The sequence below is a fragment of the Geotrypetes seraphini genome, chromosome 2, assembly GCF_902459505.1.
Source record: "Geotrypetes seraphini chromosome 2, aGeoSer1.1, whole genome shotgun sequence".
Lineage (NCBI taxonomy): Eukaryota > Metazoa > Chordata > Amphibia > Gymnophiona > Dermophiidae > Geotrypetes > Geotrypetes seraphini.
Genome location: NC_047085.1, coordinates 25,716,956 through 25,732,879, shown reverse-complemented (window position 1 = coordinate 25,732,879; position 15,924 = coordinate 25,716,956). Strand labels below are relative to the sequence as shown.

The following is a 15,924-nucleotide window of genomic DNA, read 5'->3' as shown; positions in this document are numbered from 1 at the left end:
TAATCGTTCATGAAACATACATATTTGCCCTCTTCAATAATACAAAATGCTCCAGGAAACATTTAAGCTTTCCTGACTTTATCTGTACATTCTAGAAAATATACAGTTGTATTCCTTTTGGAAAATAAAGTATGATAGTGGATATAAAGTGCAAAGCCCCTCTAGTCAGTTGATTTTCTCTTCCCTTGGTAATGCTGCCGATCATTTCTGGCTGTAATTTCTCATTTGAATGAAAGCTATTATGCAAAGCCAAATTATACCGTGTCATTTGGCACAATATAAGGATTGATTGCTTTGAAACAAAGCAATTCTTATTTGCAGAAATGAGACAGATTGTTCAGGTAACACAGTGATTGCAAACATTGATGTTTACGCAGCTGTTAAGACTTCATATCAGACCTGTAGGCTAGACGACAGGAATATGCTGACACGAGCTGAAGAAGTGACCATGGACATGAATCGATTGGCCAGATGGCTAACAGCACCACCTGGTGGCCAGGCTTAGAGACCGTTAGCTAAGAGCATTGCAAAAGTCTAGAGACCAATTAAATCAGCCTGTGGAAAAAAAATTACCATTGGAATATTTATATAAAATGAAGAAATCATCCCACGTGAGATATTAGCATCTCCCAGAACTGTTAAGTCCACAGTTGCTTTTATTTCTTTTGATTTCTAGCTGCAAAATTTGTTTTGTAAGCTCTCATTTGTAGAAACTCACCTGCTGTCCCCTAAGTCCTCGAGGCCCCTGAGGTCCCGAAGGTCCTGGATCACCCTAGAGTATAAAACAGACCATTCACTTGGTTAATTTGGTTGGACTAAACTCTCCAGCTTCTATGGCAAAAGGATTTTATGGTTCACTGTAGACTGGCTGTGAGGATATGTTTGTGCCCAATCTTGTTACAGGGAATTGATGCATCATCCTTTCTCTCGCTCTCTTACCAATAGACAGAGAGCAAGATATCCCTATGAATATGCATTATTCCTTTGGTGATCCTCATAATTTGTAATTTTTTTGGTTAAAAAAAATGATCACGTAAACCTGTCCCACTAAAAAACATATGAAAAAAAAATTAAATATATGTATTTATCGGGGTACGCAAGTTTGATCATAAATATATGCAAAAAAGAATAACACAACTGTATATCAAATATCATTCACATATCAAATATAAACATTCAAATGTACAAAAACCAAAGGACTCATCTAGTGTGTGGCACAGGGGTTAGAGTTAAAGCCTCAGCACCCTAACTGTTCGGATGTTCGTAGGAATTCTATGAGTGTCAGAGCTGTTACCGCGGTGGTGGCCAGTGCTGAAAACACTAGCACGGTTTTGTAAATGAGGGAGATAATATTTTGCCGACCTATGGGAACCAAAATGATAGCTAATAATCTAATCTCAACGACTTCTACAAATGGTCCCGTATAAGACCTCTAAATAACATGACAAACACTGTGGTTGATGTGGCTGTTCTCCATTATTTGGCTTTTCTACATACTGGAATTCGTTGCTGGAGAATCAGTTAGCTTAGCAGGGTTTTAAAAAGGTTTGGATAAATTCCTAAAACGGAAGACAATAGGCCATTATTGAGATGGCTTGGGGAAATCCACTACTTATTCCTAGGATAAGCAGCATAAAATCTGTTTTACTCCATGGGATCTAGCTAGGTGCTTGGGACCTGGGTTGGCCACTGTTGGAAACAGGATACTGGCTTGATGGACCTTCAGTCTGTCCCAATGTGGCAATTCTTATGTCCTTATTGTCCCACCCATTCTTCTCACATGTGAACACCTTTTTGCATTTCCATACTAAGGACTAGATTTAGTAAATGGTGCCCAAATTTGGGTGTCCCAAAACCTGCAGAGTGCTACGCTATATATGGCGCTCCATATTGGGCGCCATTTATGAAATAGTGCTTAGAGCTGACTTCCACGTCAACTCCTGGGTATGAGAATTTACACCAACTGAAAACAGATGTAAAACCTCGTGTATAATTAGGCGCAGATCCCCCTGAATTTGGTAATACTGTGCAAATCTTTAGTGAACGCCCCGACCCACCCATGCCCCTCCCATTGCCAAGCCCTCTTATCGGCTGCACGCTAAAAGATTTACATGTGCATCTTTATAGAATAGGACTTATCAAGATGTGCATGAAAATCTTAATTGGAGCATATTAACTGCAATAATTAGCACCCAATTAATGCAAGTTCATGGCTTGTTATTCAATTAAGATGCGTGCCCAGTTTGGGCATGCAATTTTGGGTTTCAAGTTTGAAGTTTATTACTTATTTGATATATCGCCTATCATTACATCTGGGCAGTTTACAATAAATTAAAAAAAAAATCTATCTATAAAAAAATCAGATGTATTTGTGTGTGTATGTATATTGTATGTATGTATGTTCCAGCATAATTCTGAAACGCATGGACAGATTCCAAACAAACTTGGTACACATATGACTTACTATCTGGGGAAAAATACTGTGGGGGTGACATTTAAATATTTTCAAAAACTACAGATATTAGTGTCTAATCCATGGTTCCCAAACCTGTCCTGGGGGACCCCCCAGCCAGTCAGGTTTTCAAGCTATCCCTAATGAATATGCATGAGAGAGATTTGCATACCTGTCACTTCCATTATATGCAAATCTCTCTCATGCATATTCATTAGGGATATCTTGAAAACCTGACTGGCTGGGGGTTCCCCCAGGACAGGTTTGGGAACCACTGCTCTAATCCCTAGTTTTTGGGCTCGCTGAGATGAATGCTGACACTCCCAATGCTGTTTAAGTCCAAGTTTCAGGCGTAATCGCTGAATACAAGTCTATTGATACCGGAAGATTGGGATAAATAATTATCTGGGCAACGCCCAGAGATCAGCTAGTATATGATACAACGGGGGATTTTAAAGAAAACATCATTAATGGAATATACAGACAAAAAGAAATAATGACTGGCAACAAAAAGGGGGAGGGGGAAAATACAGTATTCCAAAGAAAAGGCCATACATGTTCTGTATTGGTAGAGAATAAGAACTTCTTAAGATAGTACAGTAAAACCTTGGATTGCAAGCAACTTGGTTTGCAAGTGTTTTGCAAGACAAGCAAAACATTTTATTACATTTTAACTTGATATACAAGCAAGGTTTTGCAATACAAATACATTCAATATACAAGCGTCACAACTGAGCTGATGGTTCTTATCTCTGTGAAGATGTGGGAGAGTAATGACTGTTCTAAACGAGCAAAGTCTTGTGATACGAGTCCATACAGTATACACGCGTCACATCATCACAACTGAGCCGATGGTTCTTATCTCTGACGCTGCGGGAGTGTAGTGACTGTTCTAAACAAGTGAGGTCTTGCAATACAAGTACGTATATTATTTTGCATTAAGGTTTTTGGGTTGTGGGTTGGGTTTCCATTATTTCCTATGGAGAAATTTGCTTTGATATACGAGTGCTTTGGATTACAAGCATGCTTCTGGAACGAATTATGCTCGCAAACCAAGGTTTGACTGTATAGGCATCCTTAAACAGAAAGGTCTTTAGATTCGTCTTATATATTGGTTAGGATCAGTGTTCCCGCTAAGCTGCGCTGGCCTGCGCTCGCGCACAAAATATTACATCGCAGCGCAAAGTTTCTCTTCACAGCGCACACACGCGTCGGTAAGGTAAGGGGACGCATTGGGGGGATTGCACTTCCCCACAATTGCCATGCTTCGGTTCCTCTTCTTCCTTCCTCCCCCCCCCCCCCCGCGGGACCCTGCGGCACCATCAACTCTTACTCCCTCTAATGTCGGCCCTGCAGCTCCAGACTTCCTCGCACCTTCTCCCCTCCCCCTTTGGATCGCTATTATTTTAAATGTTATAGCCGCGGAGCTGTATCCATCAGTGGAGATGTCTAACCTCGGCCTGCCCCGGAACTCTTACTGCAACAGTGACTTCCTGTTCCTGCCTAGACGGGCGTCTGCTGCAGTAAGAGTTCCGGGGCAGGCCGAGGTTAGACATCTCCACTGATGGATACAGCTCCGCGGCTATAACATTTAAAATAATAGCGATCCAAAGGGGGAGGGGAGAAGGTGCGAGGAAGTCTGGAGCTGCAGGGCCGACATTAGAGGGAGTAAGAGTTGATGGTGCCGCAGGGTCCCGCGGGGGGGGGGGGGGGAAGGAAGGAAGAAGAGGAACCGAAGCATGGCAATTGTGGGGAAGTGCAGAGCTGCAGGGAAGAGTGTTGCGGTACCCAGCTGGAGGGAGAAGGAAGATGAGGGAGGGAATTAAAGGAGATGCCAGGGCTTGGAGCGTAGGAGGAAGGTATGCCAGTCTAAGGGAAAAGGAAGGGGGAGATGTGAGAGCATGGAGGGGGAGCGAAAGATGGAAGAAAAGGAAAGGAGAGAGATGCCAGAGAATCAGGGAAGGGGAGATACCAGACTATGAGGAGAGGTGTGGGAGAGGGAAGGCGAGGAGAGAGATGCCAGACCAATGGGGTGAAAGGAGAGATGGAAGGGGGAGGCATACAGTTTCTGGAAGGGGCATAGAAGGAGAGAAGATGCCATATAGGGGAAGAGAGACGGCAGACAGTGGATGGAAGGAAGAGAGTTACAAGAAGATGAGGAAAGGAGAAACCACAGAAGACAAAGGTAGAAAAAAATTTCTATTTATTTATTGCTTTAGGAGACATGTGTCACTGTTTCTGTGAAGCATTGTATGCAGAGTCCAGCTTCTTGCTGGTTCAATTTAACCTTTGTCTATGTATTTTTATTTTATCCCCCCTTTTACAAAACTGTGAAGCGTTTTTAGCACCAGCCTTGGTGGTAGCAGCTCTGATGCTCAGAATTTTATGAGCATCAGAGCTGTTACCTCCGTAGCTAAAATCCACACTACAGTTTTGTAAAAGAGGGAGGGGTTAGTTTGTGATTACATATTCCTCACTAGGCGAAGGTGTTTTCTGTGTTCTGTGTGTTCGAAAGACATGGTTTTCTGTTAGGATTGACGGTGTAGGATTGATCTGTGCTGGTCTGGCTTGTTTAGTTTTACAATGGGTGTATTGATGTACTGCTCACTGCAATATGTAAGATGCTGCCTTTTCCTAGGTACTCATGTGTGACGTGTGGTTTGTTACTAAAAATCATGTTTTTCTTACAGATGGGGGGGGGGTGCCAAAAAATGATGGGCCCCGGATGTTACATATGCTAGGTACGCCACTGTATGTAAAGATACCAGAAAGCTGGCGTAGCAAAAACTTCTAAGTTTTGAGTATTTAACCCTCCCACAATCTCACGGGCACTCGTTTCAAGTTTATTGAGATTTTGATTTAAACGCAATATCAAATATTTTCAATGCGTATAACAAAAATAAATTTGGGGAAATAAATAAAACCATTTGAACCAGTGTTCCCGCTAAGCTGCGCTGGCGTGCGCTGGCGCACAAAATATTACATCGCAGCGCACACGTTTCTCGTCACAGCGCACGATCGGAAGAGGCGTACGGCAGATGGCAGGGCGGCGAGAGGAGAATCGGGCGAGTTGGCTCATAACTTGCTGGCGCCCGATATTTTTGGCTCACGGTGAAAAAAGTTTGCTCACAACACCCGCCCGCTTAGAGGGAACACTGGTTAGGATGTGTCTTGTCTGAGACGGCTTGGAAGAGCTTTCCATAAGGTAGGACGCTATGTTTAGCATCCAGGAGTTGCATGCGTCATTTATAGAGTAGCACGGAGCACACACCTAGCACTTATGTCAGTGGCATGCGGTCAGGGCCTTCAGGGGATTTACCCCACCCCCTAAAGGCCCTGAGGGCACTGCTCTGAATTTGATTGGTTGAGCTGCCTATTTCTGTGATATGAAAATATTCCGTTACGATGGATGCATTCCCAAAGAATTTTAGATTGACTGATTGTCTGAATGATTTGAATTTTTTAAAAAAATTATTTTTAGCGATGCGAAATTGTTCAGAAATGATTGGTGTGAATTGTTGGTTTTGGTATTTGTAGGTGTAAGAAGGTTATGTATTATTATTATTTCTGTGTGTTGTTTTTTTTTGTAAACCGCTTAGAATTGTAGATTTGTAGTATATAATGTTTTAAAAAAATTAAATTATTAAACAGCATACTTACATCTTTCCCTGGAAAGCCTTCCCGTCCTGGTGTACCTGGCACACCTGGTTCTCCCTTCAAAGAAGAGTGGAAGAGGAAGTTAGGGGCTCAGCTTGTTTATGGCTTTGCATTATACACAGATTACCCTAGACCAGGGTTTATTAAAAAAAAATTTTGGGATTTCATACCCCCTCATCACCTCCTTCCTAAACCACATATCCATTGACAGCTACATATGTCTCTGTTAGCCACTAACAAATCACTAAAATTACAATAGTACACAATTATAATTCCAATTGGAGTCCAAACAACTGTCTTCACTCTGTCTAGAAAGTTTTGAGTTGGATAACCTGGACAAACCTGGACATACTGAACTACCTGGTGGAGAAATACCTTGTGTATGTTGGACACTACAGCCATTTTAACACATATTTTCTCACAGTCTAAGCAGCCTTTCTTTACAAGCTAACCAGATGGAACAGCATGTACTTCGCTAATCTATGAAAATGATACTCCTGCTGGCCTAGTTCATGTCTTCCTAAGGAGGATACTTCTCCAAGGTTCGGTGGCCATTGTCCATTTGTACTGAGCTGTTATCAGTGCCGTATGACATATGCAAGGCACCCTGAGAAGCCATAAAACACCCATAACAAGTAACAACCCCCTGAAGGATGAAGGGGGAGTAGGGATGTGGGGGCTTGGTGCCTGTCTCTAAAGCAAGCCATGGGATCCAGGCATGGCCAGGATGCTGGAATGTCACCCTTGCATCTTTGTTTCAGTTTGCTGCATAAGACTGTCTACGAGGACACCATCCTGAAGACATACAGTGTTGTAGAACAAATCAGCCTCAGCAAGGTGATAAGGATTCAAGACATGGACAAAAGAAGTTCCCGAAGTGCCCTCTGTTTCTGGACTGCTAGGGCCCCTCTCGTGGGGGGGGGGGGTGGAAGTGAGAGAGGCGTGGACTGGGGGGGGGATAGTTAGGTATACATTTTTTGTATCATTAGGGAGTCATATGACCAGAGTTCAGGGATGAGCCTTTTGAAACAAAGCAAGAATTTATCTGTATAAAAGAACATGCATCACAAGTAGGGTCAGAGAGGTTTACCTGCTTATGCCGGAGGGTGTGCTAGCCCCCTGCTCGGCATATGAGTGTAAGTGTTACTCTCCATTGCATATTCTGAACTGACAATATATATTTCTTTCTGTTATGACTCCGCTGCTATAAATTTGTAAGCCATTATACTAACAATAAAAAAATATTGTCTGTTTTGGAAAATACAATGCTGTCTTGTAGTCATTCCAATGAGGTACACTAAGCAGCCAAAACTTCAATAAATTGCCTCAGATTTCAAGACTCTTCTCATTCCATTTGATCTCTTTCCACACAACTGATTAAGAACCCTCGGCCTAGACATCTCTTGCACCTTTACAGATGACGGTACAACTTAGAACATGTGCTATTAGACTGGAAGAAATTGCAACATTTTCTGACATCGGAGAGAAGGTCTGGGCTAGCCAATCACTGCTTGGCTGGCCCTTCTCTCCTACATCAGAACTGATGTCGGGGGGGAAGGCTTGTGGGCCGGCGGTGTGCAATCGTTGCACGTGCCTGGCCCTTCCCGGAGTTGCAGTGGCAGTGGGGGATAATTAAATGGAGGTGGTGGGGGGGTGGCAGTGGACCAGGGGGAGGAGGAATCGGCAGTGGGTCGGCTTGGGGGCAGGCAGGCTTCAGCGTGGATCAGCTTCGGGGGAGGGAGGGAGGAAAGGGTGGGACAAAGGCTGGAAGGTAGTGAGGGGGAAGGGGCATGAACTTGGGACATAGGAAGGAGGGAGGGAGGGAGGAAGGGGGCACTAAATAGGAAGGAAGGAGTGAGGGAATAGAAAAGGACAATTGTTGGGCCTGTGAGTGAGAGGGAAAGGGATAGTGCACATGGGGAAAGGAAGAGGAAAATTGGGAACAGAGAGGAGTAAGGTAGAGATGCATGGGGAATAGAAGGATGAGAGGGAGAAATGTTGGATTTGGTGGTGAAGAGGGACCAGAGGGATAGATTGAAGGGGATGCAAGGGGGAGGAATGTTTGGCATAGTGATGGAGGGAGAGATGTGGCATGGTGTTGGAAAGTGTAGTTACTTACCTGTAACGTAGGTTCTCCGTGGACAGCAGGATAGTCAGCCACATATGGGTTGTGTGGCTGACTCATCCTGCTTGTCCTAGGAGTTTTAGGTGTTAGAGCTGCGTGACTGAGGCCCTGTTTTCACAGGTTTAGCAATGATCGCTGCTAATCGACCCAATTCACAAAACGGCCCACCGCGTGTTTTTCCCCTCGATCGCCCATTTTCCGATCCGGCCATGCAAATTAGTACAACCCCATGCAAAAATAGCCAAGCAATTGATTCAATTCCATTGCTTGGCTATTTTACATCGGGTTTTACCGATCCTAAAACCCGACTGCTGTTGGTAACTGTGTGCCGATGGGTTTGCACCTTCGTGCACATCATTTGCACGCAAACGTAATAAATCGACTGCCGTTGGAAAATCGGCCAGAGAGCAAGCCAACAGCGATTGAGTCGCTATTTTGTGAATCTAGCCCTTAGTCACACTTGCCTCCTCAACCTCTCTCCTCTGGCGGTGGTCTAGCCAGACATGTGCCCTGCTGCAGCCAGAAAAGGAAGAAACCAAGACCCAGGGCGCATAAAGGGGGCGGAGTCTGGTTCCTGGGACGGACTAGGAACGTGCAAGAGGGCAGCTGGATTTAAGTGTCTACAATATGCTCTGGTAGAGCGAAGTCAAATTATTTTCAAAATGAAGCAATTCATGTGCGTCTGGTGGTCTTCTGTTTCCACATCCCCCCCCCCTCCATTAACTGGACATGCAGAAAAGAGCGGTGTCTACCGCATAGCTCTTGGGGCATATGCCAGGAATTTTCTGAGCCCTTTTCCCACCAATACTCAACGGTGTCAGGTCAAAAGCGCGCCGGGACAAAGGCGCGCCCAGACAATTGAGCGCAGTGCGCGCCGCCGCGCCACTCTAAATTACTGTTTTTAGCGCTCCGACAGGGTGGCGTGGGAGTGAACCCCTCCACTTTACTTAATACACATCGCGCCGCGTTGTGGGGGGTGTGGGGGGTTGTAACCCCCCACATTTTACTGAAAACTTTAAGGGAAAAAGTTCAGTTTACAGTAAAATGTGGAGGGTTACAACCCCCTAAACCCCCCCTAATGCCGGCGCGATGTCTATTAAGTAAACTGGGGGGTTCCCCAACAAAACCCCCCCTCGGAGCCCCTAAAAACTGTAATTTAGAGCGGCGCGGCGGCACGCGCTGCGCTCAATTGTCGGCGCACGCTTTTGTCTTTCGCGCCGTTGTCTATGAACCATACTCAACACTATCAGCGCGCATATAATTTGCATGTTGTTAGTGTTGAGAACTGGTGATGGAAAAAATAAATAAATTGATGCTCCACCCTAGGGTTACCAGATTTTATGCCCCCATCCTCGCCCCCGTTGCCTGTTCGTCGGGCAGGAAAGGCATCTGCGCTTGTGTGGATGTGACGCGATGATGTCACACACATTTGCATGCACGTGACGTCACTGTGTTGCATCCGTGCTTGCACGGATGCCCCCTCCTGAAGCAATTTCTTTTCAATACCCGGACAAAGTGCTTGGTTTTGAAAGGCCGTCCAGATCCCCGGACACGTTCTCAAAAGGAGGACATGTCCGGAGAAATCCGGACATCTGGTAACCCTACTCCACCCAGTGTTTTCCAGTGTGTAGAGAATAGCATGGGGACAAAATTTTCCCCTTCACCGCAGGAACTCAGTTTCCCTGTCCCTTGAGGTCGCTGATCTATTCCTGCAAGCTCCGTCCTCATCTGCACAAGCCTCAAACCCTTTAAAATCTTAAGTAGCAACATTCTAGAGCTCAGATTATGACATCATAATGCCTCATTCCACCAGTGCCTAAGCTTCGTCCTCATCTGCATAAGCCTCAAACCCTTTAAAATCATAAGTGGCAACATTCTAGAGCTCAGATTGTGATGTCATAATGCCTCATTCCACTAATGCCTAAGCTCTGTCCTCATCTGCGTAAGCCTCAAACACTTTATAATCATAAGTGGCAACATTCTAGAGCTCAGATTGTGACATCATAATGCCTCATTCCACCAATGCCTAAACTCCATCCTCATTTGCACAAGTCTCAAACGCTTTAAAATATTAAGTGTTTGAGGTCTGTGTGGTTAAGGCAGAGTTTACAGGAATGGGGCAGGGACAGGGAAAATGAGTTCCTGCGGGGAGGGGAAAAATTTGTCCCCTTGTCATTCTCTACTGTCGAGAACAGAGCTGGAATTCTTTGCATCTCCCACTTAGTCCTGACTCAGGAATCAAATCCAAGTTCTCAGTATAGCGTTGTGCCCATGGAGAGGAGAAATAGCTTAGTCGTTGCTCCAACAGGATGAAATCCTAGTGAACCGGATTTGATTCCCACTGTAGCCGTATATGGTTCTGGGCAAGTCACTTAAACCCTCCAAAGTCTCAGGCACAAAATAAGTACAGTGGTGCCTCGCATAACGAACGCTGCGCACAACGAACTTCATGTCTTGCTTCCTACAACGAACTTCGTTTCACACAACGAAGTCGCCCGAGCTGCATCCTTCCGCGCAGGCACTGCGCTTAACTGCCCTCTCTCCGCCTGGCTCCCTGTGCAGTGGCGGACCGTCGGCTCGCAGGGGCCCGGCGCCTACTGCTGATGCGTTGGGGGGGCGGAGCTACTCTCGCCGCTTCCCCGATGCTAGGAAAAAAAAATGAACAGTTAAGTCCCAGTTTTTGCCGCTGAGACTCTGCCCTCTCTCACTGTAAAATTAGACTCTACTTAGTCTGTCTTTAAATTTAAAAAATGTGTGTTGTTTTAAAAAACAATTATGTTTTTAGATGTATCTAAATAAACATAATAACAAAAAATTTATCCTTTTTTATGTCATCTTAGCATATTTTATGCTACAGAACGAATTATTTTTTTTAACATGTATTGTTATGGGAAAACGCGTTTCACATAACGAACTTTTCGCATAACAAACTTGCTCCTGGAACGAATTAAGTTCGTTGTGTGAGGCACCACTGTACCTGCAAGCACCAGAAAGTCAATCTAGCAAGTCCCATTTCCTTTCCATTTTCACTCCACATGGGAACATGTCCTGGGCAATAAAACCATACTTGTTACTTACTGTGGCCCCGGGTGCTCCTGTATCTCCTCGGTGCCCCTTGAAACCCTACAAATGAGAATAAACACAAAAAACCTCAACCACAACAGCTTTGTGCCTTTGATTGGATACAATTCTTAGTCCCTCTCCTAGATACTCATTGCCTCAATATTCTGATCCACCCCCTTGTCATTTCAAATATCGATTATTGTAATTCATTATATAAAGGGTTATGTCAAAAGGATAGTAGATGTCTTCAATTGATTCAAAACATGGCCATCAAAATCATTACGAATTCAAAAAAATACGATCACGTCACTCCCCTGCTAAAGAAGGCTCATTGACTTCCCATCCCTCCACCGGACTACGTAAAAAAATTGCTCTCTTAACTTTCAAATCCCAAAAGGCCAATGAGCCTGCATTTATTTTATTTTATTTTTTAATCTTTATTTATTTTTCAGTCTAAAAACAGTGCATAAAGGAATACATACAAGTAGTTTGAGAAACAGCAGTTACATTTATCAATAAATACATGAGAAACCATTTTCACCCCCTCCCACCCACCCTGTTCCAATGTATTCAATAAAACCTTACACCAGTACATACATGTAGTTAATTAAAAAAAAAAAAAAAATCCTGAAAAGACACATCAAGGAGGGGGCAAGATGGCATCTTGAACAGGTTGCTGAGAAGAAAGCTCCCACCTTGAAGGTGAAATTATCCATACATTCAACGGAAAAAAACTTTCATTATGCCTAAAAAAAGGGGGAAACAGAGGGGTTTACCTCCACCTACCTCTGGCTCTTCGATGCCGCGGCAGACTGTAATTACATCTTTTACAGTCTGACGGATGGCCACCAGGATGGTCTCGGGGCTCAAGGATCTATCGTACGAGGAAAGGCTGAAAAATTTGCGGCTGTACTCATTCGAGTAACGTAGGGAGAGAGGAGACATGATCGAGACGTTTAAGTATATTACCGGCCGTATCGAGATGGAAGAAGAGATTCTCTTTCTCAAAGGACCCTCAGCCACAAGAGGGCATCCGCTCAAACTCAGGGGCGGGAAATTTCATGGCGACACCAGGAAATATTTCTTCACCGAGAGAGTGGTTGATCCTTGAAACAAGCTCCCGGTGCAGGTGATCGAGGCAAACAGCGTGCAAGAATTTAAGAGCAAATGGGATGCCCATGTGGGATCCCTTAGAGGGTTAAGCCAAGGGAACCTGTCACCAGGAGTGGGATCCCTAGGATAGTAGACTTGGGGGTGGGTCAGTAGAGTGGGCAGACCTGATGGGCTATGGCCCTTATCTGCCGTCATCTTCTATGTTTCTATGACCTTCCACTTCGGGTGTATCCGCTGCTGTGAGTGGGGAAGTTCACAGCTTGGACGGCCGGGTTGTCGCTCTCGCTGAGCCCGCCAGGACCTCACACACCTCCCAAGCCTGGAGAAACAGTGGCAGAGCAGAACATTGCAGGAGGGCTCTCCGAATTCATCGAGAGAGGCACGTTCTCCTGCCAAGGTGGACCCGGAAGCGAATACAACTATGCCGACTCCGGGGTTTGAGTCGCTGCATTCTGGGAGTGTGGAGCCAGAGGCAGCTAGCGGTGGTGAGGATGTTGGAGCCCAGAGTCCTTTCTCTGGGGCAGAAGCCAAAGAAAATCCAGCTATTATTCTCCCCCTCAAGCCACTGGTGAGACCACAGGCAGTAACATTGGATTCCATCTGGACGGCGATCGAGAATCTACATTCGGTATGTACTAACTTTGCTTCCATTACTTTAAATTCTACCTCTAGGATAAGTTCCTTAGAAACTTCTGTTCAACAACAGCAGGTAGATTTGAAAAATTTAACGTGAGCGGGGGGGAATGCCGGATCGCTGGGGGGGGGGGGGGGCGGATCGCGGGGGGGGGGGCACTCGTACAGCGAGGCAAGCTCGGTTTACAGGCACCAAGTTTGCGAATGTTTTGCTCGTCTTGCAAAACACTCGCAAACTGGTGCACTCGTAAACCGAGGTACCACTGTACTGTTCTATTTCCTTTTTCTTTTTTTTCATAGTATATTCATCCCCTTTTCCTGAGGGGTTTTCTCATTTTGCCTCCTCTCTTCAGATTGTGGACTGTATTAGATAAATATTTCATTGTGTTATTTTCTGCTGGTTAGTCTGTACAACTAAGTGAGTTTTTGTTTTGTATTGCCTTTGACATCAATGTATATTGGATGTTTTGAAACAAATAAAAAAAATCCTAATATAAGATCCCTCTCCCTCCCACCCACCCTCCTTCCCTGGATGTGCAAATCAAACCAAATATAGGGAAATAAACCATTTGATTAGAATTGATAAAACTAATCAGTGGGTCCCACGTCAATTTAAACAACTTGTTATTACCCGTTTGTTCAGAATTCATTTTCTCGTACTTATAACACAAGCATAATGAATTCAACCAAAAAGTGAAATTTAATCGATCAAAACTCTTCCAATTTTTAGTGACCATTTGCATGGCTACCCCAATCATTATACCAAGTTATCTGCTCTTATGTCTATCTATTGGCGGAGTAGGAGATAACAACGTCCCACAGATTACCACTTCATACGACAGCGGAACCGCACTCTCCAGAATCAAATTAATATGTCCCCAATACCCCCATTTAGATTTCCAAAAATTGAGTATCAAAGGACAATAGAACAACGGATGATCCAGTGTCCCTATGTCAAGATGGCAGTGCCAGCATCGATTAGATTTTGATCTATCTTGCTTTTGTAATCTAACAGGGGTCCCAAAACTTCTATGCAACAGAAAAACCCATGTTTGTCTCATAGATGTTGACGCTGTACATCTCATTCTCCAAGTCAAAATTCGTGGCCATTGAGACGCAGAAATCTGCTGTTTTAACTCAATGCTCCAAATGTCTTTAAGACTAGTTTTTGGTTTCTTATTCAAAAATTCAGATATTAATTTATACCACTTGGCTGCCTGATGCACAGACAGCTTCATTGACTTGCCGACCAGTACTCCCAAGTCTCTTTCCTGGGGGGTCTCTCCGAGTACTGCACCGGACATCCTGTATTCGTGTATAAGATTTTTGTTACTGACATGCATCACCTTACACTTATCCACGTTAAACCTCATTTGCCATGTCGTGGCCCATTTCTCGAGCGTGTTTATGTCACGTTGCAGGTCTTCACAATCCTACGTCTTCACTACTCTGAATAACTTAGTATCGTCTGCAAATTTAATCACCTTGCTCGTCGTACCAAATTCCAGGTCGTTTATAAATATGTTGAAGAGCATGGATCCAAGCACCGAACCCTGCGGCACTCAACTCGTGACGCTTTTCTAGTCCGAGTATTGCCCATTTACCCCCTCTCTGTTTCCTATCCACCAACCAGTTTTTAATCCATGTGAGTATTTCACCCTCGATACGATGGCTCACAATTTTTTGAAGTAATCGTTCATGCGGGTCCTTGTTGAACGCCTTTTGAAAATCCAGATATACAATGTTGACCGGGTCACCCTGAAGACGCTGATCCAGCGAAACACAGCCCCGTGTTGGGCCGACTGAGCAATATGATTGTGGAGTCCAAGGGTGATACCAGAAAGCACAAACTATAATCATTGTGCTTGAGCAACATGAGACGGTGGTGACAATTTGCAATACAGCAAGAGAACGTGTGATAATTTAAAAAACGGGACAATGTGGTATGGAAAGAGACTGAAACTGAAAAGGCTTTGTTCCAGTCCAGGTTTTCTGGCCCAATGGGATATTCCCGTTGAGTTATTTTATAAAGAAAACCGTCGTGTAGTGTGATTTGTTCACAGAGAGTGTGGTTGGGTAATATGTTATTTAAATCAGTGTGATATAAATATATTTATTATGTGGTAATAAAAAAATTATAAGTGCCATAGAAGGCTTCTTAAAGTTAGTAGGTATTTATTGTTGAGTTAGCTGAAGCCATTTTAAGTGATTTAAAGCCCTGTTTGTACAAATTGGTACATTAAATAATGCTAGGCCCATTACTGTCCTTCTCTACTGGAAACCACAACAGTTAACCAGAGGTTTTGCATGAAATGCACCAAACTTTAGCTGTTCGTGCATGTTAGGTGCAAATCTTTAGTGCACCTTACTAAATAGTAGTGGAGTAGGAAGAGGGGGGGTCTATCAGCCCTGGGTGCCGGCACCCATCCTCCTCTCTGCCCCCCACTCTTTCCCCGCCCCCCCCCACAACTGCACATGTGCACCCCTTCCCTTTCCCCAACCTGCTGCTCGTGACAGCATCGGCTCTTCCTCTGACATCACTTCCTGGACCTGCGCCTAGGAAGTGATGTCATAGGAAGAGCCAACGCCGGGGCAAGAAGCAGGTTGGGGTTGCTACTCGCGCAGGGAACGCTAAAGAGGTGCGGGGAAAGGGAAGGGGCACGCGTGGCAGGAGGAGGCAGGGAAGGAGAGGTTGAGGGTGGTGGGGGTAAAGAGGGCGGGGGAGGGGCACCTCTCGCCACCGCTAAATAGACCCCTTTGACAATACTGGGTTTGCGTTAAATCAGTTTAAAGTATTACTGTACCTAACATTTTAATGTAACATAGTAGATGATGGCAGATAAAGACCCGAATGGTCCATCCAGTCTGCCCAACCTGATTC

General features: G+C 44.6%; 1 protein-coding gene across 3 annotated transcripts in view; it reads right to left on the bottom strand.

Annotated features, from left to right (window-relative positions):
• COL22A1 (collagen type XXII alpha 1 chain) overlaps window positions 1-15,924 on the bottom strand; it is a 766,089-nt gene that overhangs the window by 53,203 nt on the left and 696,962 nt on the right. For all 3 annotated transcript variants that reach the window (XM_033933743.1, XM_033933744.1, XM_033933745.1), the window contains exons 52-54: window positions 11,313-11,357; window positions 6,113-6,166; window positions 719-772 (exon numbers count right to left, since the gene is read on the bottom strand). In XM_033933743.1, the coding sequence (XP_033789634.1) occupies window positions 719-772; window positions 6,113-6,166; window positions 11,313-11,357 (153 nt within the window). The remainder of the gene's footprint in view (window positions 1-718; window positions 773-6,112; window positions 6,167-11,312; window positions 11,358-15,924) is intronic.